The sequence below is a fragment of the Malaya genurostris genome, chromosome 1 (genome assembly GCF_030247185.1).
Source record: "Malaya genurostris strain Urasoe2022 chromosome 1, Malgen_1.1, whole genome shotgun sequence".
Taxonomy (NCBI): domain Eukaryota; kingdom Metazoa; phylum Arthropoda; class Insecta; order Diptera; family Culicidae; genus Malaya; species Malaya genurostris.
In genome coordinates this window covers 82,804,262-82,830,412 of record NC_080570.1, presented here as the reverse complement: position 1 = coordinate 82,830,412, position 26,151 = coordinate 82,804,262, and the positions used below count along the sequence as shown (strand labels likewise).

Sequence of the window (26,151 nt, the reverse complement as noted above, 5' to 3'; positions counted from 1 at the left end):
AAAGATTTGAGGTCGATTTAGAAAACTTTTTACGGTTTTTCGCTCTTTTCAGTGATGGTATAAAATTTTTAACACACTTTACCCTATATTTCCGGATCCGGAAGTCGGATCCGGATAAAATTCAGGAATTACGTATGGGACCACAGGAACTTTCATTTGAACCTAAGTTTGTGAAAATCGGTCGCGCCACCTATGAGAAAAGTTAGAACACATATTTTCATTTTTTTGCACATTTTACCCCATAAAGTTAGTGCAAAAAACGTTACATACACACATACGCACATACACACACACACACAAACACACACATACACACACGGACATTTTGCGTACTCGACGAACTGAGTCGAATGGTATATGACACTCGGCCCTCCGGGCCTCGGTTCAAACGTCGGTTTTCACAGTGATTGCATAACCAAAAAAAAGGCGAAAAAAAAATTTTCTTCAATTCTTAAAAGAATAACCGAAATCGGTTTATTTGACCGTCTACTGATAAAAACCATCAAATTGGAAAATATTTGAGGTCGATTTAGAAAAATTTTTAAGGTTTTTCCCCATTTTCAGTGATGGTGTACAATTTTAAACACACTTTACCCTATATTTCCGGATCCGGAAGTCGGATCCGCATGAAATTCAGGAATAACGCATCGGACAACAGGACCTTTCATTTGAACCTAAGTTTGTGAAAATCGGTCGCGCCATCTATGAGAAAAATTAAAACACATATTTTCTTTATTTTTACGTTTCGTCTTTGACTCATCAGTGCAGAGCAGTTCAAATTGAACTGCTTAGTGCTAAACTCGGCAGTTCAATTTGAACCGCTAAGCAGACGTAAAGTTTCTGCTACTTACAGAACACTTTTTGTTTTGCAACGAAGTGCAATGTCTTTTCTGACGTGCCGAACGAAAACGTGTTTTCGACTATTTCTGGCCGATGCAGGTATGGTCATTTAGGGGTTAGCCAAATTTTGTGCTAGGGCACATAACCGTTTTCATTATTTTTACGTTTCGTCTTTGACTCATCAGTGCAGAGCAGTTCAAATTGAACTGCTCAGTGCTAAACTCGGCAGTTCAATTTGAACCGCTAAGCAGACGTAAAGTTTCTGCTACTTACAGAACACTTTTTGTTTTGCAACGAAGTGCAATGTCTTTTCTGACGTGCCGAACGATTTTTCTGACGTGCCGAACATATTTTCTTTTTTTTGCACATTTTACCCCATAACTCTTGAACCGGAAGTCGGATCCAAATAATATTCAGGAATTTTGTATGGGACCTCAATACCTTTCATTTGAATCTAAGTTTGTGAAAATCGATTCAGCCATCTCTGAGAAAAGTTAGTGCACTTATTTTCACAATTTTTTGCACATTTTACCCCATAATTCCGGAACCGGAAGTCGGATCCAAATAATATTCAGGAATTTTGTATGGGACCACAAGACCTTTCATTTGAATCTAAGTTTGTGAAAATCGGTTCAGCCATCTCCGAGAAAAGTTAGTGCAAAAAAACGTTACATACACACATACGCACATACACACACACACATACACACACACACACATACACACACACAGACATTTTGCGTACTCGACGAACTGAGTCGAATGGTATATGACACTCGGCCCTCCGGGCCTCGGTTCAAAAGTCGGTTTTCACAGTGATTGCATAACCTTTCTATATGAGAAAGGCAAAAATAAAAGATGTCAAAAAGTAATGTTTTGAGTTATTTTCAAACCCAAGATGACGACTTTTTGTGTAGTCGAGTAGGATTTGACAAATGACGGTTCAAGTTGTTTAAAAACCAAAATGGCGATTTGGGAGTTTATTATCTATCACTCTTTATTTTATAACTACAATGCTAAAAATATTTTGCATCTCCAAGTTCCATTAGCATGTGCTAGAAGGCTATACCATATTAAAGCCATTTGGATATCCACGTTGACCCTGCACTATTGTTTCTGACATTCAGAATCAGAATCAGAACTGATTGGCTCAAGTGGCACGTTCCCTAGTTATTTCGAGATTTGTGCCTTGCCGTGGTTTCACATCATTTCCATGATGGGAAAGGAAGAATAAAAGGAACATGAAAGGGAATTGTGAAGTGGACGAGGTGGAAAAACAGTACAAAACACAAATCGTTCTGCATCCCCGAATCATGAACGATCTTCGCATACACTGACTCAACCAAGTATGGAGAACCAAAAATCCGATAATGGAGTGCCATAATCGCATTCACACAAATCACACGAATAATACTCAGCACGCTGAATACTAGCCCTGTGATAATTGAGTCTGTAATGTCCAGTCAAAGCTCTAACCAGAATACTGCAATGATGCTTGAAAAAATGCAGTTCACATTCAAATCTGGTAAAAATGCTTTTGTCTGAGCGCAAGTTTGCAACCTACACCAGTATCTGGCATGTTTGGATGCAGCTTAAGAACAAATCTTGTGCTTTATCTAACTAGTTGCAAGTGGAAAAGCTGATACAAGGCCAACAAAATCATTCGTTGCACCAGATCTAGCCAACTCATCAGCCCATCCATTTCCATTAATACTAGAACGGCCGGGTATCCATGAAAAGTTTGAAATTCTGAGGTCTTCAAATTAAGTTCGACATGCGATCACTAGATCCGACCGTGAATCATTAGAACTGAGTGCCTTTAAAGTTGCCTGACTGTCGGAACAGAAAGAAAAACGTTTACCACAGATTCTCTGCTGAAGTACCGATTGTATTCCTCACATAACCGCGTAGATTTCTGCTTGGACAGTACAGTACCTAAGAAGTGAATAAGATTACTTAAGCCTCATTTCACAGTAGACACCAGCACCAGCACAACCTTTCAACAGAGAACCGTCCGTATAATAAATCCGTGTTTATCAAGTTGTCATTCCAAATAACCAGACAACCATTCCTCACTAAGAGGATATTTCACGTTGAATGTTTTGAAGAAAAAACTGCGAAGGTGGCTAGTGGCAAAGTCTAGAGGGTTACTGTTCCAAAGCTCTGTAACCTTAAGACGGTATCCACAAGATAATGCTTCTCGTTTTAGGAACACATGTAGTAGTTTAATACACAGTAGCGCCTCTAGAGCAGCAGTAGAAGTTGTCGTGAATGCTTCTGTCATCGCCATTAGGACCATCCTTTAGAGATGATTTAGCATTGAATGAACAGTCACAACTTCTCCTTTCTGACGCCATACAAGACATCCATATGCTAAAATTGGTCTAAAAATAGTTGTGTAGATCCAACGAATGTATCTGGGTTTGAGTCCACATGATTTTCCAAAAGCTCGTCTGCGTTAGCCGAGAGCCCGCATTTACAGATTGCGTTACCCGAAAGCCGATATATATATATATATATATATATATATATATATATAAAGGGAAATTTCTCATATATATATATATATATATATATATATATATATATATATATATATATATATGTATATATATATAAATTTCATTAGTGCGATTTTCAATCGTTTTTCCATATTTCTCTGAACAATGCTCCAAGATTCATGTATATAATTCATATATGCACTATAACGACAAGCGTGAAACTTAACTTCTGCAAGACACGTGACATCTGTCAAAATCATATTAAAGCATGGTGGTGATCATAAATTATCGTCAAGGATCATCAAGTAGCTTTGATTTTTTCTCCTTCGTAAACCATGCGGAATAATTATATTGATGCGCAACCTATCATTAAACTGTTCCGAGTTTTATAGCTATGTTATTACCAAATCTACACAAAATAAATATAATTTCATGACAGTCTTTGTGCTCATTTTCTTTTGATTATTCATTCCCTGAATATAAAACGTGAGCCCATAGCGCCCGATTGAGCTGAAATTATGATTGAATGATGATCAGTCATTATGGTTACCAACACCATAATATTACAGCTGTGTTGGTTGCAATGGTATCGAGCGCGAGATGCGCTTTCATATTATAATCCTTCATTTCTATCGTTCAGATATATAGTAAGAAAATCATTAGCAACGAGGCTACATCTCAAAAGACAACAAAGAATAGCATGCTTGGAGTGAACCAGATAGAGTGGGTAACAAACAGTTCTTTCAAGATAATTTATGGTTACCGTAATAAATAATATAAAACTTGCTAAAACTGTATAATTTATGATTTAGTTTCAAGACTTCCACCAGTGTGGAATTTGACCATTTGAACACTTATGTTTAACTGTGAGTAAGATTTTTTACGATATGTTTTTACACATTTTATAATTATGTATTTTAGGGCAAGGAACATTGAAAATTGTTTATCGTCTGAAGTCCTCACTATAATGTCTAATTAACAATGTAACTACAATTATTAAAAACTAAAATACTTCGAACAGAAGAAAAATTCTAGATAAAACTAGTAAAAACTTATTATTGTTATTATTGTGCGCAAATATGTGACAAAATTTAATGCAAATTCATTTCATAAATCCAACTTTTACTTTGATGAGGAATCCTGAAAAATGCAATGTTCATTAGGTATTAGTCATAACAGTAAACGAAATAGAAAAGTTTTCGCACCTGCCTGGTGTAAAAAGTGCAATTATCAGAATAGCGCAGGCATAATTGTGTTATTCTCTTGCTGGGCATGTCATGCTCTGCCTCCGTTTCTTCTATTTGACTTTATCAACAACTTCCAACATACCAAATTGTTGTTTAGTAATAATAAGCTAAGTATAAGTAATCGAATTAAGAAATGAAAATGAAGCTATGCTCATTTTGCTTGGTAGTACAAAAGCAGTGCATCATTAACTTCTAATAAAAGAGAAGAAAAAGTATTATTAATTTTTCGTACGGCGTTTTGGCTACCTTGGCAGCTACCAGGACCGATTCGAAACCGGCTGTCAATGCCAAAACGACATAAAATATTCGCCCGTCGTCTAGTAACCCGCGCATTTTCACTGTTTTCCCTGCACATGATGGTGAAGGCAGTGTATCTTATTTTCTCCAGAGTACAAGTAAGTGCATCAAAAATATATAGAAGGTGTTCGGATTAAAATTGCATCACTTTCAAATGGCTGTAACTTTCTACTCATTGGGAATTTTTAATTATAATTTTGGGTGAGACAAGTTCAATGCGTAATATACACGAAGTGTAAATAACAGTAGTAGTTTTGGAATCTCTACGAAGATGGTGTCGGAAGAACAACATCCGGATTTTCCTCATCGTGTCATAAAGTTGGGAATCGCACAATTCTATCACTCGCATTGGCGTGAATGCCACACGATTACCAAACCGCTCCCAACGGGTAAAATAAGGCTGGCAGCCATTCTGCAGTCCGACTGACTCATCGCAGCAAGACATACACTTCAATTGATGCTACCATGTCCTATAGGATTTCGTCCCATCAGGAAAATATGGCAGGCATCCATTTGCTATACACCTGGCAGTTAGAGTGACCAAACCATAATCGGTGCTTTCTTTTTATCTTTCTTAAAGAAACCGAATTTAACAAACTTAGGCACATTTGAAAACTAGTATTGGGTAATTGATCAAGTTTGAAAATCATTGATTTCAATAACTTACTTGTCAAACCCGTCTCAAAACTGAAAATCATTGAGCAAATAGTTTATTTACCTAAAACGTACAAGATGAACCAACTCTATGTAGTCCTGCAGATCCCAATTAGAACCAATAAATTAATCAAAGTAAAACTGAAACTTCATCAAAACCAGAAAATTACTCCTTAGATAAGACTCGAACACGTAACCTTCTCCAATCCGGGGAAATCGTTGTGAAAATTGAAATGCTCGGGATGTTTTTGGAGTCCACCAGTCGATGAAACCAACAGATTTCACACCGAGAAGAGAAAAATGGTGCAAGAACTCTAGCGTTCAACGGTTTCTGATAATTATTCTTTGGTTCAGAATTTCCCTCACATACATTATGCGTCATTCGTGTTTGTCAGTTTACTGTTACATCCACGCCACTGCGTGTTGATTGTCATGGTTGGTAAAGTTATTTTCACTCACGTTAGATTCCATGAAGCATAATATGGTTTGTGTGATTACGCTTCGTCCGCTCTCAAAAAGATGCTGGCATGATTAAAATAAATGCGGAACCCTCACAAATGCATTCTCGTCGGCTTGATGATACTCGAATTGTAGATCATCTATCGTACAATTGAAAGCGATGAAAAAATAAACGTTTTTCAGTAGGATATACACAAAGAAGGAGCAAATACTTGAATAATTTCACAATGAGGATATAGAATAACTGTATATAAAATAATATTACATTGATATGATAACATGGGGACGGACATTTTATCAAGACCATTATCTGATTGGAATGTTTTTCTGACTATGATATTAAATATCTAGAAATGTAACAAAAAAATAATACGCTGTAAAAACATTGCGTAGTTATCATTGTTGTAGTGCATGGACAAAAGTTTTTAATTTCTAAACCAGTAAGTGTCGAGCTCGAGTTCGGGTTTGCATATAAAGATTAAGGTACGACTACCCAAAGTTAGATCCGAATACGAACCCAACGGGTTGCGGATATGGGTCGGGTTCGGGTTCAATAAAAAAAATTTTTTAATCCACCTAGTGGTGTCATTCTCAAATAACTCGTGTTTTCATAAGGGCTTCCTCAAAACACTGTTCTTCGAATAATTACAAAAAGGTTTGTTTGGGCATTAAATAGAATGACGTTATCCATTCCAGTTTGGTGTCCCGATTAAAGATTTTTTTCGGTTTTTGCATTGTCATTTAGACGGTTTGAAATTATAAACACATTGCACGCTGTTGCTCTGGAACCGGAAGTCCGATTGAAACAAAAGTCGATAGCAGTTTATGGTAACGTGAAATCTTTCGTTTGAATCTGAGTTTGTGAAAATTTATTCAGCTGTCTCTGGGAAAATGATTTTGAGTTTTCGACCACTATTTCCGGAACCGAGAACTGGTAACCGGTAAAGCTGATAACAGTTCGTTTAACCAGCATCTAACATAATATTTAAATAGAAATAGTTATGAGCTAAATAAAGAAAAAAAAATAATACTTTTCATTTCAATCTAAGTTTGTGAAAATCAATCCAGGCATTTCTGAGAAATTGAATTAAAAAAATTGTTTTGATCTACCTAGTGGTGTTATGATGCCTTTCTCATATAACACATGTTTTCATTAATATTACTAAGCGATTCTTCAAAAAACTTTTCTTTAAATATTAAATAAGAACAGCACATTTTTTTTTATCCGAACAAAGGTCAAAAGTAGTCTATTCATATAGACGACCCTTTTATTCGAATCTAAGATTCGGCTCCGGAGATATAATGGTATAAAGTACGTAATCAGTCAACACTTTTTATCAAATCATATGGAATATTAACTGAATTCGCAATGCCTTTGTTACTGTTAATTGAGATGATGATTGGCAAATGATCGCTACCGTGTAAATCATGAAATACTTTCCAGGTGCAATCCAGTTGAATTGAAATCGAGCAAAGAGATAAATCTAATGCACTTGGATGCGCAGGAGGTCTTGGAATCCGTGTCATGCTACCCATATTCAATACTGTCATGTTGAAATTGTCCCAGGTTGGCGGTTCAACGCATAAGACGCTGGTCTTACAAGCCAGTTGTCAGTATGTTCGAGCCCCGGCCTGTAAGGATTTTTAGTGTCAGTAGGATCCATAGTACTAGCCATGCAATGATTCTGTACACTAAGAATCGACTACGAAGTCTGTTGAAATGGAAAGGCCAAATTCCACAAAAAATGTAATACCAAGACAAAAATGTTGAAATTGTCGCAAATATTATGTACACAGAAAAAAATTATGAATTTTATAGGTGACAGAATTCTTCAAACGATACAATTCACAACTACATAATTTTCCAAATGACGCAATATTCCACTAGCACAGAATTTTACACGCTCCGAACGTAATTTGCACTCGGCTACCAAGTGCCGCTGTATGGATTTATATGTATTAATTATTCAATGAACAGATATGAGCTCTGTGGTTCAGTCGAGTAACCGATGTGCTTGTGATCTAATGTTTCACGGTTCAAGTCGCGCAGCTGCTAACGATCTTTTGTTTTTTTATTTCGTTCGAAATCAAACCATATAATTTTCAAATAACACAATTTTACATGTTCTTGAATAAAAATTTGGGTGAAATACGATGATCCATTTATGTGCATCTTATAAAATGTAAAATAACAAGATTTTTTCGAGCTGTGTATTAAGGATGAACTGTTATCATTGTAAACAGAACCCCACATAATTCCATGCGAATTGAAATTTCCAAGAATCAATCGCGGAGCAGGGAGGGCCTCGACCATTTCTTTAGGCTGTCGTTGTCCAACATGAGCTCTTGGAGGAATATACACCGAAGCAATGAAAAAGTCCTTTTATTTAATGTTTATTTGACAAGGAACAATTTCTATACTAGAAGTCGAAGGAATGTTTAATCTATAGAAGGAATAACATTTCTTAATTCCTAAAAGCACTCCGCCATACGGAGAGTCTCTATCGAGACGTATTATGTTAAAGTCATTGAACTTTAAGGCTATGTTTGATGTAAGCCATGTTTCGCACAAAGCAAATACATCACATTTTTGACCACGCAACAAAACTTTAAGTGAATCAAGTTTTGGCATGATGCTTCGACAATTCCACTGCAGAGTGATTGAATCATTTGTGGCGGATGATAAATTATCCATCAAATGATACAAAACCAGAGAAAACTGGCCATTGAGCTGATAACTGTTTCAAAAAAGTTCTAGCTATTGGGAGGAATACCATTATGATGGTCTTTAGAGATAAGAAATATTGAATGCTGCGAAAATCCATTCTACAATTTCTCAAAACTTCAGTAATCCTGTTGGTGAATGTGAAACGGACAAAGAGTGCTCAGATGCTAAATACGCGAAACAAAATGCTTTCAAGGCGTTTTTAAAACGAGGAGGAGGTACTCCTCAGAATTTTGAAAAATTCTTGACTTTAGAAACCTAGTACAAGAGTATACTTCGGGCCAAGAAATGTAGGTATTTGAGACATTTTGTCGAAGGTTTGTCAAGAGAAACTTCAATGAGCACTCTTTGGAATACGGCCAGACGAATGAGGAATCGTAACGTAGGAAATGAGAGTAAGGAATACTCGAACCGATGGATATTTTATTTTGCGAGGATAGTTTGCTCAGATTCTGTTCCTACGCATTATTAGGGAGCCTTCTGCAAATAATGGTTCCTTTTGTCAGAGAAATGCATGTATTTTTCACATGGCGATATGGCAACATTCAGCTACATGGCTCTTCCGCAAGGCTCATGCCTCAGTCCGGTCCTCTATAATTTCTACGTGAATGACATTGACAGCTGTCTAGTAACCACATGTAAACTAAGACAATTGGCAGATGATGGCGTGGTTTCAGTTACTGGACTCAAAGCTATTGCTGGGGTGCTCATCCGGAAGATCTAATAAAATTGTATCAGACAACGATACTTTTAGTGATGGAATATGGATGCATTTGCTTACGTTACGTTTTTGTCTCTTTTGTACCCTTATAGGTTTCAATTAAAGAATAAACTATCTCGAATGATTGATAAAAGTTTTGCCTTATCAATTATTTTCAAATCGATATTTCTAATATTTTATTCGACCATACATGTAACACAATAGATAATACTATCAATTCCAAATAACGTTGTTAGTACTGCAGGTTGTCAAAGACAGCTGATTCTAATTTGATCGATCATGGTTTTCGTTACCGTTTCATTTGGATGTCATGCGACGGAAACACCGCCGCTAAAAACAAAGTCTGAAAATTGACTTTCCATTATGAACAAATCACTTGCCATTACATTATCTAATTACACAATTTTTCGTTGTATAAATGCAGCCAGATCTGTGTAATTTGAAACTAAGCTTTGAAAATATTTGAAATATCTTTAAAATTGAAAACAATACCAAAAATTCAATGGTTCAAAAGAACTCCACATGGCACACTAAATATAATTTATTTGAATAATTAACAATACAATGAAAAAAATCTCTGATCTATTCTCCATGGCCAATCTAATGGCGTTTTCGTTTTTAATTTGCACTACACCGGTGCAGTGCTACACTGAGGCATGAATAAACGAACAAAAATGACGAAAACATAAACAGTAACCATTGACTACAATTAACGATTCCATTGCACAGAGCTACACCAAACTTTTGATGAGTGCTACACCAGTGGTATCGGTGCAGAAACAGTGTAGCACTGGTGTAGTGCAATTGGTAAAAACGAACGGTTTAGGTGCAGCTTTCGCTACACCGGTGTAGTGCAATTTAAAAACGAAAACGACATAAATAAAATTGCTTACCTGTTTGCTAAATACAGCCACATCTTCACTAAAAGAATCGGACGAACACACATCACCGCCTGCTACACCTGGTTCTCGAGGTGTACACGTCGCTAGCTCACATTTTTCAAATATTAGTGCTAGCAGTGGAAATAACGGATGCCTGAAAAAATCAAGTAAAACAAATTAGACGAAAAAAAATTCTAATTATTCTTAGTATACAATTGATAGCGATTTGATTTAATGGAAGCATCTACAATCAATACAACGTATATGGTACTCGCATGATATATATGGTAGAATATAGCGGAAGATAACACACTGATAAGACTTTTCAAGCGATAAGATCGCACCTTCGTGTTAGGTGAATGTTTACTTATTAGATATCTGAGGGTTTCAACAGTCATTACTGTCACGGTAGCATTCCATCATTATCAAAAAGCAACTATTATTGTTATCTCTTTAGTGCTTGTGCCGTAGCCAAAAATTTAATCTTGAGTGGAATTTTAGAATGGCATCGTATTATTACTAGTTCTATTTGAATATAAATCAGTTCACTGTATGCATATATATATATACATATATATATATATATATATATATATATATATATATATATATATATATATATATATATATATATATATATATATATATATATATATATATATATATATATATATATATATATATATATATATATATATATATATATATATATATATATATATATATATATATATATATATATATATATATATATATATATATATATATATGTGTGTGTGTGTGTGTTCTCAAATCTATAAATGCATTAAAATATATTTTTGCTGATACGCTTTTGTGAACTATATGTTAGCAATCAGCCCAAATTTGTGACAGAAATTAGACTAATGAAAAACGCTTATTTGCACCAAAGTGCAACATATATCCTGTCGTAACGTTCGTTCTAAGTATTAACCATACGTCTGTGCTCAGCGGATTATGTTGATCCTTAGGGTGGCATTAGCTGTGCAACATAATCTGCTGATGCACTGATGACTCGGAGACGAAACGTAAAAATATTAAATGAGTCATGTGTACTTTGAATAAACTGGTTACCCACGTGGTGCCAAAACCGTGAACGTAAAAATATACATTTTAATAAGACTGTTTGAATGACACGAGAAAGACATTTTTACACCACTAGTTGGATTTAGAAGAGGTCCTAAATAGTATCATTTTAATATCTACTATTTTCTAGGTTTCAGTTTTATTAGAGAGATAATCTACTGAAAATTACCTTAAAATAAAATTTTTATGCACATGTTCCTCAGGATAGTTTGTGTAACTACATTTTAGTTCTTATTTAATTGAAAACAAAACTGCTAACTCTTGGCTCATCTCATTGAAGTGCATAAAATACATCAAACTAAAAAATGTGGTCTAAAACTTTATCTTCTTCTATATATAAAAAAAAAGATATTCCTAATTTCCCTTTTCAATTAAATAGTTTAATTAAAACAATTTTTTTCATGAAGCTAATTTCTGACGAACTTCTTACGAATTATTCGGATTGATTGATCAAATACTTTGATGGTAACTTGAAAATGCATCCAAGATTTTTTAATCGATACACGACATAATACAGCGTATTGAAAAAACTAGGTTTTGTCGGTTACGTCACCTATAAGATTACATGTACCGAACCAGGCATGTTCGTCATAACCATTGCGAACCCGAAGTAGTAGTTTTCAAAACTGAATCCCAGTGGTTTTCAAAATAGCCTTTTTTGCCTAATGCAGAAATTATGTCTTTCTCATATTACTCATAACATTACAGTGGAATTCTAGAAAAACTGTTCTTTAAATAGAAACAGGAAAGTTTGTTCGGACGTTTTCTAGCAAAATCTACAAATCCTGTTTATCCTATAGTTACCAGAAGTAATCCACAATAAATTCAGGAATTCTGTATGAAAACGTAAGACATCTTGAAGAAGATCCTTTTGCATTTTTTTCTCACTTTCATTTTCAGGAGAGTGTTTTTATACATGATACGGAAAAATCAAACCCAATGCATTCAAATAGCCGTATAATTCTTTAATCAGGTAGATATGGTTGATTTTGGGTATACCGGATCATCGTTCCTGGTTTCGGAAATACCGGGAAAGTGCTCGTATGCTACAAACCGGAAATCACTCCAATTTCACAGAAACGGCTAAACTGATTTTCGCAAACTCAGATTTAAATAAAAATTATAATGTTTCTATAAGTTGATGAAGAATTTTATTCAGATCTGGCTTCCGGTTCTGGAAATCGCAACCATGTCATATAAAGCGATAATGCAAAAAAAACCGTTTTTATCCACCTAATGGTGCTAAAATGCTTTTCACATATAACTCATGTTTGCATTAATATTACTGAGATATTTACTGAAAAACTTTTTCTTGAATATTGAATGAGAACAAAAGAGCATAACCTTTTCAATTTTTAACAGTTTCGACCCAAGTTTTGAGCCCATAGTCATTCTGCCTTTCCCCCCTTACTTTTCAACCGAATGTTCATTCAGCTCGGCGAACTGAGCAATTTTTTCTCTATCTCTCTGTCTGTCTGTGTGTGTATGTGTGCGTGTGTGTATGTGTGTATGTGTGTAACAAAAATATGCACTCACTTTTCTCGGAGATGGCTGAACCGATGAGATAGGCAAAACGTAAAAATTCTTTTAAATTTGTTTCAAAACTGTTTCAATTTATAGGGTATGCTAGTAGGTGACCAAACGAACGATCTTAGCTATGCCGGTTTTGGAAGTACCGGAAATAGTGGTCGAAAACTCAAAACGGAACTTCTCATTTTTTTTTTCAAAGCTAAATTAAGGTTTATCCAGCCGTTCTAATACCTTTCTATAGAGAAAGGTAAAACCTAATCCGAAATAAAGTAACCAATCCGTAATTTTGTAGCCGTTAGAACCGCTCTTTTGAACTTTTGATTATGTTCATTGTTCCCTCCGTTCGCAGTACGGCTTTCTCTTCAAATAAGTGCGAAAAATTCATCAAAATATGAACACAACGAAAAAAAATACATACATACAATGGACAATACATCGATATTCAACATTGATATTCTACATCGACAGTTCTAAGGGCCATAAATAATAGTGTTACAATTCGCAATTACTGTCAAATCATTTCGTTCCAAACCATTTTTCAGTGTATTTACATAGAATCAAGAAAAGAGTTAATTTGATTTTCTCATATACATTCATTTGATTTAATAAAATCGATTTCCAATCAGAATAAGTGTCGTCGCTAACATATACGATGTACAACTTCATAGGTGCCACGACTCGGTGCGGAACGTTAGCGCTGTAGGGAAGGGTACACAAGCATGTGACAGATACACTTTGTGCGCCTTTCGTCAAACGAGAGTCATCTCGCGGTGATGTCTCAAAAAGTTTGTAATATGCTTCTTTTATCTTCTTATCAGTTTATAAACAACTAAACACATTCAACTCAAATAAATCTCTTATTATCCTAGTGAATGCGGTTTACCTTTTCCCATTGATTTTGTACACCATGTGCCGTGTACGGTTTCAGTAGCAGCAAAAAACACAAGCGAAACTAAGTTGTGTTCTGTGATTCCTACTTTTCGAATGTACAAGAGTTGTCAATATTTTTATGAAACTATATTGCCAATGAGCGAAAACTGATATTTGCAATAAAATGAATACTAGGTAAAAAGAAATATTTGATGAAGGTATGAAAATTATCATCTTGACTCGTAATCAAACTGATGTAATTCTTACAGCTCTCAAAACGCAATGAAAATTCAATTATGCGTGCTATATATTAACTACTATAATTTGGTTTTTTATCCAGCTGGTTTATTGACACTCATGCACTATTTCGATTACACTCAATCAAACGCCATTTAGCATGAATTTGATTGAAAAGCAACAAGAATGCAAGATTTTGTTGGCCCGAGCATCTAGCAGACGCTTTGCTTGTGCACTGATTTATGTTCGCTGGTTTTGCTGAGATCGCTAGACAAGCGCAATCCTGTGCTCCTGTTACTTCTGTGTATAATATTCAGGTATACAACTGGGTTAATTTTTGAAACAGCTTCATGGAACATGCTTTGTGATTGGATTTTCAATAATGTTTTCAATATTATTGGTGATTTTCTTCCACGTAGACTCTCTGGGAGGAGGAGGAGCCTCTCAAAACTCTTCGTTTGTTTACGAGAGGGGAGGGGGGTTATCTAAAGTGTACATAGTCCCAAAATCATTTATAAAATTTTTCAAGAAATTTATCTTAGCTTCGTTAACCGTCAAATGGTGGAATACGACAAAAAGTCGAAATATGGTGAATTCTGGGTTTGTTGAATGGCACATATCCACTGAATATCAACTGTTAAACCAAATTATTTGCCAGGGTTAAGCCGAGGCAAAGTATGCGGCCCTAAAATTCGATAATGAAATATAATAGCAAAATGATGCAAAGTGTTTATTCTCAAATTTTATAATTGTCGTTGGCAGTCACTATTACTTTACGTAATTGCACTTCGTAATTATTTGTTGAAATGAGCAGTGTCAATCTTTAATTGCTAAAGCATAAATCGCTGTAGGAAAACTACTTTGGAATTATTCATTTTTCGTGCTGTGTAATTGAATGTCGAAATGACAGTTCGGAAACTAATGAAATATTATTGACAAATAAAGGTAAACCGAAACTGTCATTCGATGGATTCATTCACCACTTATATAAACATTTATACACAGATATATAGTTTGCAAAATATGTACTGCGCACCAAATTTGTCTGCGTACCATTTGCCTAACATGATGTCCATTGGCCATTCGAAGCTAAGGCAGTCGTAGAAAAGATGTTGTGAAATACATCATGAAGCTTCCACGGTATTCCCAGAAGTATTCATTAGTCATCTATTTTCCCACACATATGTACTAGTCACTGACACTAGATTCTAAGAGACAAGAATTTTAGACATTCCGAAATATTAACTATTAATTATTGTAATAGTTCAGTCGTGCTGTATGTTTCATTTTTATTACTTTATCAGGCTCGAACCATGACCTCGAAACTGACACAGAAGCGCATATGTCAAAGAACCCGAAGATTCATCGGTTCTTATCCGAAGGATCCTTTGTCTGAGAGCGATTTCGATGTAATTTTAGAAGAATTCACAAAAAACTTAGATGAAGTCTCTTTTCTTTTGAAAAGTTTGTCATAGAGAACATGTCCGAATATTGTTGTTTTCAACCAGTGAAAACCCGAGCGAGGTGCCCTCAATGAGTTATCGAAAATTGCAAAAGCTTTCAATGTTACACTTAATTCAAGAACTACACCCACAGATTTTGAAAAGGCAACAATCAATGGTTTGTCGAAAGTATTTCCGGATTCGTAGCAAAATATTGTTTTTTTCATCTTACACAATTTTTTTTAAAAGAGTACAGTGCACTGGATTTCGCTCACTGTACATAGAGAACAAAGATGTTTATATGACATTCAAGAAAGTAGAAGCATTGGCTTTTGTACCAAAAGCTTCGCAAATCATAAAATCTGGTGAAAAATTATGTTCTCGGCAATAATAAAAACAACTCAGAGCAATGGAAAGTGAAGTAAACCCAAGGGGAGAGTCGCTTAGCACAAACTATATTGTTCCTCTAAAAAACACGTGATATACTGTGAGTCTAAGTGTGCCATGCTGTGCCCCATGAAACAGCTACTTGTCAAAACTGAGCCCTTTGTGTGCCGCAACTGTGCAACTGTATTAAAACGGAAGTGCCAATATTGATAAATGCACCAACGCATTGTGTAAATGTGTGATTGGCACTTTGTTCTAAGTGTCCTCCCCTTGAGTAAACCATTATTTGAAATAAGTTTGTGGAATGTGCACTAAATTGTTCTAAAGAGCTTCGAACCACTTCGAATGCTTTGGAAGGTACTTTATCAAATTTTCCATACAACTGGCAACGCTGAAGGGTAGAATTTATCTCACCATAGTTACTTTTTAGTATTTTGATCCCTGAGGTCAAATCAATACTTTACAATACAAGTAAGTTAAAAAGCGTTTTATATTCTTAGTAATTTAGTAATTAAAAAACATTTTGTCTGATATAACATACCATGCTGGAAATTATCAATAAATACATTGAATATAAAGCCAGCATACGGGGGTTCTTTTTTCCAGGTTGAGCCGTTGGAACACATGAATTCGAAGGCACATTATGGGTGTCCCTCGCGTTGCTGCACTCAACAATCCTCAAAACTATTTACAGTACGAATGTTGCGAACTTGCTGATGACTGTAGTCTCATTTACACTCTTCAGGATCTTTCAGTTGCTTATAAAATGCACCTTGAGTGCGGTAAGATGATCAATCTTTTTTACTAACTGCAGACATTTCGAACTGTTTTAGACGGCAGTAATATAGACGAACAAAAACACCAAGTGGATCCCAAGATACAGTAAGATTTAAAATAGAGTGGCATTTTTCTTTTGCTTAACATGGTGCATGTTTTATAGGGCCCGCTTCATACGAGCTGTTGCAGAGTTGCGGTATCTAGGTTCCCTAAAAACTTTCAAGAAGAAGACTGATCATGTTACATAATTGACCTGGTGAATCGGAAATGGATCTCAAAACCGTCCTTGTTATGCTTCCTTGCGATGGACTATATTTTGCAAAGTTCAAAACCAACGGAGTTGAAATTTTGATTGAGCTTTCTTCGAAAATCAACCTTGTTGTCTATCCCAAGGTTTCCGAGACTCTCCTTTCCTCTGCGGCTGCGCAGCGAAACAAAATTTTAAATGAACATTAAAATTTGTATGGTAATTTTCAACCAACTTTTGTTTTCATGTATTATTGTGTATTGTATGCCGCGTGAGGTTTGAAAACCACAAATATATCTCATTTTCGCAATTATAACGTGTTCTGCTAGGCTAAATTGAACAGGCTAGGCTAAATTGATCATTCTGTGAACCAAACATTGGCGCTCCGAATGCATGGGACCTAGAGGTATTATTATTTGTATTTGGTTGTAGTGTCGTTCTAGAAGCTTTGTATTTCGCTTGGAGATTCCTCGATCGCACCATAATGAACACGATGACAACGACAGCCAAATTCGAAATGAATGTCTTCTGAGCCGGTGCTATACATTTTATATAGCAAATCTGCAGAAAGTTTACTACAAACTACAACTGGTTGAAATATGGGCCGTATACAGTCTAGTGAAGTAAAATTTTGCATAACTCTTTGGGTATAAAATTATGGTTCTAAATGGCACCTTAAAGAATTCTGATGTCGATTATTTCATTTCGGATTTCAATGTTTTAGTAAAAGATACTATCAGGCATCCCAGAAGAGCCAAATTGTATAATTTTCTAAGATATTAAACACTGCTGGATATAAACGATTTTAAACACTGTTGTGAATTTAGAACTGTGAAAATTGCAGAAAACTGATCAAATTATCTTAGATTTGCACTACACTGACAATTTTAATTTTCGATTTAGAAAGAAGCAATCTTTATAGTTCTTTAGGTAACATTCAAAGCCATTAGAAGGGTTGAATTTGCATAATGTTCCACATTGTTGTCCATTTTCCGTTGTATTTTGCTCCAATGCAAACGACCACCAGCAGGATTATGTAATCGATCTTCTTCGAAGGGAAACTGGCTCTGGCAACGCTAAAAGTCTGCTTTTATTACTAGCGACTGCTCCACATGACGACCGAAGTCCAAATGATCGCATTGACGACTGCTCCACCTGACGATTCAAGTCCAAATGAAAGCACGACCTAAGCGTTTGAGGCTTTATACCGCGCAAAAGGTCTGCTTGCATTACCAACTGCTCCACCTGAGGACTGAAGTTCAAATGAGAGTATGACCTGAGCGTTTGAGGTTTGATACCACGCAAATGGTCTCCTCTTATTATTGACGACTGCTCCACCTGAAATAATCGATTTTCGACCACGGTTCCCCTTTTATACGCAGTCAATTGAAGATATGTGCCTGACTACCTCAAAATCGTCGTCCTTGCGCGAAAAACCCAAGCGAAAGTAAAGAGTTTTCCGCGTTGTTTTCAAATTTTGAGAAAACTTATTTTTGAATTTTATCCTAAATTCCTTCCTACACGCCACATCACTTGCACTAACAGAATCGATGAAATGGAGGAATCGAATCGGTTGGAATGATTACTGTTGCCTTATTGATATCAATCAAAGTTGTGTATCTTGCATGCAAGTTAAGGAAAATTCATAAAATTTATTACACATCAACATTACACAAGACTTTCTTGTATACTTGCCTAATATTCAACATGCATATAAATTTATAAAGCTGAGACAAGCTCCCTCTGTTTGCATCTGAGTTCAACTCCGGAAGATATCGTGGGAACAGAAAGTTGTCTTTTTTACAATCAGCCGCGGAAGATGTTCTATATATCCGCCATTTAAATTCATTTTATTCTAGAAAACGTTTATGCGCACCCAAGAACTTATATCTATGGATATTACAAACGGAATGCTCGCGCCTTTTCCAGTTGAAGATAATTGATTATATTCCCTAGCGTTTCAGAGATTGCCCCTTAATCATATTGTATTTCAAGCAATCCGGAGCATAGAAACTATTAAGAATAATACCGAATTTCCAACACGCAGGAACCCGTAAACTAGTAGCGTATCTCTTATCCGAGACTGGAATTTTTCATGCATATAATACGTAGGCCTCTACTTATATTTCGTGAACTGGCCACCTTAATGCTAAAATCTGGCAACACCAAATTACAGTTTGACATTTTTTATCATAAACGTACTCAGAACGATTTGATGTACGTTTTTTGAATTTTCGTCCTTCAAACGCTCTAATAACGCTATATAATAGTCACTGTTGATGGTTTTTCCCTTTTCAAGGTAGTCGATGAAAATTATACCATGCGAATCCCAAAATACGGACGCCATAACCTTACCGGCCGATTGTTGAGTTTGGGTTCGGTTCATCGCGTGCAGTCCACTCAGCTGACTGTCGATTGGACTCCGGAGTGAAGTGATGGAGCCATGTTTCGTCCATTGTTATATATCGACGAAAAAATCGGTTTTATTTCGATATAACAGCTCCAAACACTGCTCAGAATCATCAATTCGTTGTTGTTTTTGATCGATTGTGTGCTCACGCGGCACCCAGCTTTCTCATATCCAAATATTCGTCAATAATTTGTCCAACACGTTCCTTTGATATCTTTAGGGTGTCAGCTATCTCGATCAACTTAACTTTACGGTCATTGAAAATCATATTGTGGATTTTTTTCACGTTTTCATCGGTAACAGCCTCTTTTGGACGTCCACTGCGTTCATCGTCTTCGGTGCTCATATGACCAGTACGAAATTTTGCAAACCACTTACGAATTGTTGCTTCGCCCGGTGCAGAGTCTGGATAACACTCATCAAGCCATTTTTTGGTATCGGCGGCACTTTTTTTCATCAAAAAGTAGTGTTTCATCAGCACACGAAATACCATTTTTTTCCATTTTTTTCACAATAACAAAAGTAGCTTCACTCAAAATGCAATATCTCACAAACTAATAATCAGACAGCTGTCAAATTTATACACGTATCTTTTGAAGGTTGGTACTAACTAAAAATGGTATGGATTTAATTCTAGTGGCGCCCTCTCATAGAAACGATACGAACTTTTCAGCCGATCTGTTATATATATATATATATATATATATATATATATATATATATATATATATATATATATATATATATATATATATATATATATATATATATATATATATATATATATATATATATATATATATATATATATATATATATATATATAGATCATTCTTTGTAATCGCTTTTCAAATGGTCATATAAACAACTTTATTGATCTTCTCTTCTGTTGAATACGAAACCGTTCCTAAGTTTACAGGATCGGAATAACGGTTTCTCTTATTCAAATTGATTTCGCAAATTTTCAATGGCTGCCCTCGTAACTAGGTCGTCATTGCATTTGCAGACGCAATAGGACTTTTCAACCCGAATGTTAAATTGTTCTAGATCACCAGGAGGAAAATTCTTTTTTTACTTCTCTTCTCTCTCACCGCTAGTCTAATACCATAGCAAAGTCGTAGTGAATCGATGTTACGCAGCGTGTCAGATCAATGTTCTATTAGAAATATAGCGATAGAATGATAAATTGCTGGGCGTTAAGAAAAAAAATGACAGCGGCATTCAATATACTGTTCTTTCACTTGATAATGAACAATGAATTCATTTAAATATACTCACACACACAAATTTTTAATTTTACAGGTGATCCATTCCCACATATGATGTTATACATTAAGACTTAATTTGACAAATGACGGAAAATTCCATTTGTAATGACTTAATGCTTAGTACTTTGCGATCCAATGATTCTCGGATCAAGTCGCCGCTCTCACTGTCAGTATTTTTCTTTTATTTTATTGAATTTCATGTACATATTCTTGAACGTATATTTACGTGAAATGCGACGCTCCATTTATGTACATCGATAAGAGACCAGAGAATCAATGTGCAAAACGTGCAATACTTTTGTTACAGTAAAGCGAAAATAAGCAGTCAATGTGCCAGTACTAGTATTATCATTTGAACCAGTGTATTGAACGGGAACAGCAGATCTCATAAATAATGGTTTTAAGGTATCAGTATACAGACTCGTCTCGATAGATTCGTAGCAATAGAAAAAAAAGTTTAAGTCATAGAACGAATATTAAGTTAAACTCAAAAACAGTTCTGACTGTCTTCTTTTGAATGTTCAGTAAATGCGCTAAAACATCCAACTTTTTTACACATTGCATGTAATCGAATTGACCTGGTAGCTTGTGGGTAATATAAACTGTTACTAATATTCACTACCTGCTACTTCGGCTACACCAGGATTTTTCCACATTGAAATCTTTAACATTTTCAGCGAAAGTGAGAAGATGAAAACGCTCGGCTAACTTAGATACAGGCGACTTTGTTTTGTCAAATTGGATTTGACAATCGTCACTAATTCAATTTTCGTAGTCGTCTGATGACCATGGCTGCTCAGGTAGCCAAAACGCTATGCGGGTTTAAACACGCGGTTCAAAATGACGAATCGCATCGATCAAGTACTCATGTGAAATCTACACAGAAAACAACGCGTTACGCGCCAAAAGATTTTCTAACGATCTAGTATTCTTTCCTTCGACGACCAAACACTTATGCAACTCGTTATGCGCCAAACACATATCCATAATCTAGAAAACATAGGCGACTTTTTCAACGGAAAATTCCATTTCCATACAAAATAACTTTATGGAAACAAAAAAAGAATCATGTAAATCCGTCTATCCGTTCTTAAGTGATGCTACAAAGGATGGCCTCTGCATTTATATATATATATATATATATATATATATATATATATATATATATATATATATATATATATATATATATATATATATATATATATATATATATATATATATATATTCTTCCATATGGTGTGTTTGTTTGTTTGATTCGTCAAACGAAATGGGAAAACATACCGTGTATACTTTACAATTATCGTCCAAATATTCATAAAAGTTGAAGTTCATATATAAAAAAGGACGCAAAAAAACTATTTCAAGCTATAATTGAACAACTCGGATTGATAATTGAATCTCCTACATAACACTATATTGCGTTTTCCTCAATTTAATAGATGTTATTAAGGCATTTTTGGTTAATCGCTGTTATCTTTTGAGGTGCATATATCAGTTTTCTCGCACTCCAGTCCTAGAGGTCAGTTATATAAGGAAGCATTCAATTAAAGCGTGTTTCTGAACTCGGAAAGACTATAATTTTGAAAATTTTCACAATTTTGTAAGTTATAATTACGAAGGGTTCTTCTGGCGAATCAAATGCATAAGCGAATGAGTTATGACTTTTTAATAAGCTATTAGACTTAACGACGCATGCTATAGCATGACAATATTTGATGTTATGAAAAGATAACAATCATTTGATATTTATTTTAGTGCAGCACATTTACCAATAGTAATACCATCGAAAAGATTTTTATGCGGAGTATGCAAAGGTACTGAAACCTACGTTAGGTATACTTTTATTTAAATTGCTAATTACTAACTTATTAAGCCAATGACAAACTTACCCATAGATAGCTTCTTTATCACGTTTGTGCACATCTGGCTGCACTGCTCCCATATGACTGGTGGCTGGTGATACATGACTAGAGGTTCCATGATAACCATGCATCCCGACTGATGCAGCCGCAGCATGATTCATATGAGGAGAATGATGGGGAGGTAAGCCAGATAAACCCGGTGGTCTGTGACCAGCGTGTGGATCATACATCGCCGCTGCACTTCCGTCCATCCCGTAGCCGTGCAGGCCGTCATCGTACTAAAATGAGAATAAAATAATATACTTTAAAAATATATATGAAATAAATATCTTTTGCCTTTCTTACATACAGTCTGTTATATAAGAGCGTGATCACTGGTGTGAGAAAATGAAAAGACTCAACACGAAAATACTTTTGAATATTGTTTCATTAGATCAAAAATTTACATGTAAACACTATAAAGCAAATCCAATGACACCTTCGAGGCATACTTTGAGCGGGAATTTGAGCGTATTCTTCTGACAACGATCTCCAAATTATGTGACTTCGGCAAACAAGCTTTATCTTCATTTGATCCCAAACGTTCTCAATTAGATTGACATCGGGCAACTGAGAGGGCCAATCCATTTTGGGACCTTTCGGGTCCCAAAAGACACACGTGGGGCACAAAAAAACTACTTCGAAGCTGCATTTCGAAAAATGCAGATATCGAATTGTAAACAATACATTAAGGACACTAATGCCCTCTGTGTTAAAACAAATTACACCATTCCACTTCACCGATCGCGAGTAATCGTGACCACGCTCTTATGTAACAGACTGTAGAATGGCTATACAATCACTGTGAAAGCCGACTCTCGAACCATGGTCCGAATGTTATACACCATTGGAATAATTTCATCGAGATATCAAAACGTCGCTGTGTATGTGTATATGAGCATATGGGCATTTGTACTTGATTTTCTCACATATGGGTTGAACCGATGTTCACTAACTTAGATTTACATGAAATGTGTTATGGTCCAATAGAACGCTAATGAATTTTATACTGATCCAACTTCCGGATTCTAAATTATTCAGTTTCTGATTCCGGAAATACTGGAAATAGTGGTCAACAATTCAGAAATGACAGAATCGATGACAGAGTAAATTTTAATTCAATTGAAGGTCCAATATGATATATAATGAAACTTATGAAAATATCTGTCTCCCGATTCTCGGACGAAATGTTTACTGGACACTCCCTGTCGATGTTTCCAGCATACACCAAGAACACATCAATCTCATAATTGCAATATATCAATTGTTGACTTTAGCCTTAGATGTTCCAAATGAAATGTTATTGATTCACAATAATAACAATTTAAGACTAGTGCAATGATGATGATGATGAGGTGAATTAGTATTATTAAGAGTTTTGTTTTTGAAAGTACTACGTATTGAACACATCAGCAATTGAAGTACTGAATACTCTAAATCAATTTATTCTCCCAAAAATTGATTGATTTTCTGAATCTAGATGGTTATTATTTTAGTCAATCAGAAAACCTAATGCAGTTAATATGCATTAGTTGTTTTGTTTATCCTAAATATATATATATATATATATATATATATATATATATATATATATATATATATATATATATATATATATATATATATATATATATATATATATATATATATATATATATATATATATATATATATATATATATATATATATATATATATATATATATATATATATATATATATATATATATATATATATATATATATATATATATATATAAATGAGCTGCCCTCAGCATCTTAGAACTTAAGTAGTGTACTGCAATTAATATATAATTAAATTAAAAAAAATCCTTCATTTGCTAAACGTGAATGGCATATGAATGTTCGATACTGAACGAAAGGAGTGCATATGGTATTAGTATTATATTCCTGTAGTGGAATTTGACCTTCTGTTTCAACAGCAGCCGATTCAGAGTGTACAGAACCATTGCATGGCTAGTGCTACGATTCTACGGACACTACGAATCCTTCTAGATCGTAGCTCGAACATACGACAACTGGTTTGTAAAACCAGCGCCCTATTCATTGAACTGCAAACCCGGGAGAGTTGATATACAGAATATACCTTATGATAAAAAAAAGAACCGGAATTTTGTTTTTTAAATTCCCGCGCTTGTCCAATCGGTAAACTTTTATTCTCTCAACGTTGGCAACACTTTTATACACATTCTGTCAAATTTTGACGCATATCGTACGATTAGTTTTTGTTTGGCGTCTATACAAAGAAGTTGAAAAAAATTCGTGTGGCGATCTTTTAAACTTATGCTTGTGAAACTTGGTTAAAAGTTGAAAGTTAGTCCCGAACCGGAAGTTCGCTCCGGGTAAAATTCAGTAGCAGACTATGTGACCAAGAATTTCATTTGAATCAAAGTTTGTGAAAACCGGTCAAGCCATCCCCGAGAAAGCCGAGTACACAGTTTTATTACATAAACACACAAACATTTTACGTACTCGACGAACTAAGCCGAATGGTATATGACATTCGGCCCTCCAAGCCTCGATTCAAAAGTCGGTTTCACAGTTATTGCATAGCCCTTCTATATGAGAAACATAAAACTAATGTAACATAGTTTGCTGTAATTTTTTACTCTCATTTTCTCGTGATTTTTAATTCTATGATAGAATATTTCGTCAATATGTCGTACTTTAGATGCACCGTAACAATTCTGGAAGCGAAATAGTAAAAGTTCCACAATTCACACATTTCAAGTAATTTGAACGATTATCTATATTCGGAAGTGTGAAAGAAGCATGTCAGTTTTATTCATATTAACGTCCTTCAGTTAGGTCTGTGACATCACTCACTAACCTTTCTACTTTCAATAAACACAACCCTCTCCGTTTGTCTGGTAGTAAAATGAGTAATTTACTACCTAGCACCGTAAACCAAACGAAAACAATATAGGAACTAAACGATAGTGACCATTGAATTGAAATCACAATATGATCAATACATATCTATTTTAATGGCTAGAATGATTATGAGCTAAACTTATATATATATATATATATATATATATATATATATATATATATATATATATATATATATATATATATATATATATATATATATATATATATATATATATATATATATATATATATATATATATATATATATATATATATATATATATATATATATATATATATATATATGAATATATATTTATATATATATATATATATATATATATATATATATATATATATATATATATATATATATATATATATATATATATATATATATATATATATATATATATTCGACACATATTTTTTTATTTTGATATGGTACTTGAAATTTTCGAGATATGATTTTTTGCAGTTTCGCGTTTACAAAAAATGAGCCGTTTTTCAACAGCCTATACTATAAAATCTAATAGAGATACGAAAATTCGTTCAAGACATAAAATGTGAGTCTTTTCCTTTGTTTTCAAATAAGCGATTCCACAAAACAGCCTTTAAAGAAAATTTAATGAAAAAAGTTAAAAATTTATAAACAAATAAAAAAAATTAACTCTAGCCCTATTTTTTTTTCTTTTTTTAGTTAAGGGGTGTAACTCAATCTTGACAAAGTTTCAGAGTGGAAAGATTAATAC

The 26,151-nt window shown here is 34.6% G+C and overlaps 1 protein-coding gene across 1 annotated transcript in view; it reads right to left on the bottom strand.

The window, feature by feature from the left end:
* LOC131440640 (homeobox protein homothorax-like) overlaps window positions 1-26,151 on the bottom strand; it is a 256,640-nt gene that overhangs the window by 202,411 nt on the left and 28,078 nt on the right. Inside the window, exons 2-3 of the mRNA XM_058612100.1 lie at window positions 22,490-22,740; window positions 10,338-10,479 (exon numbers count right to left, since the gene is read on the bottom strand). Coding sequence (XP_058468083.1) covers window positions 10,338-10,479; window positions 22,490-22,740 — 393 coding nt within the window. The remainder of the gene's footprint in view (window positions 1-10,337; window positions 10,480-22,489; window positions 22,741-26,151) is intronic.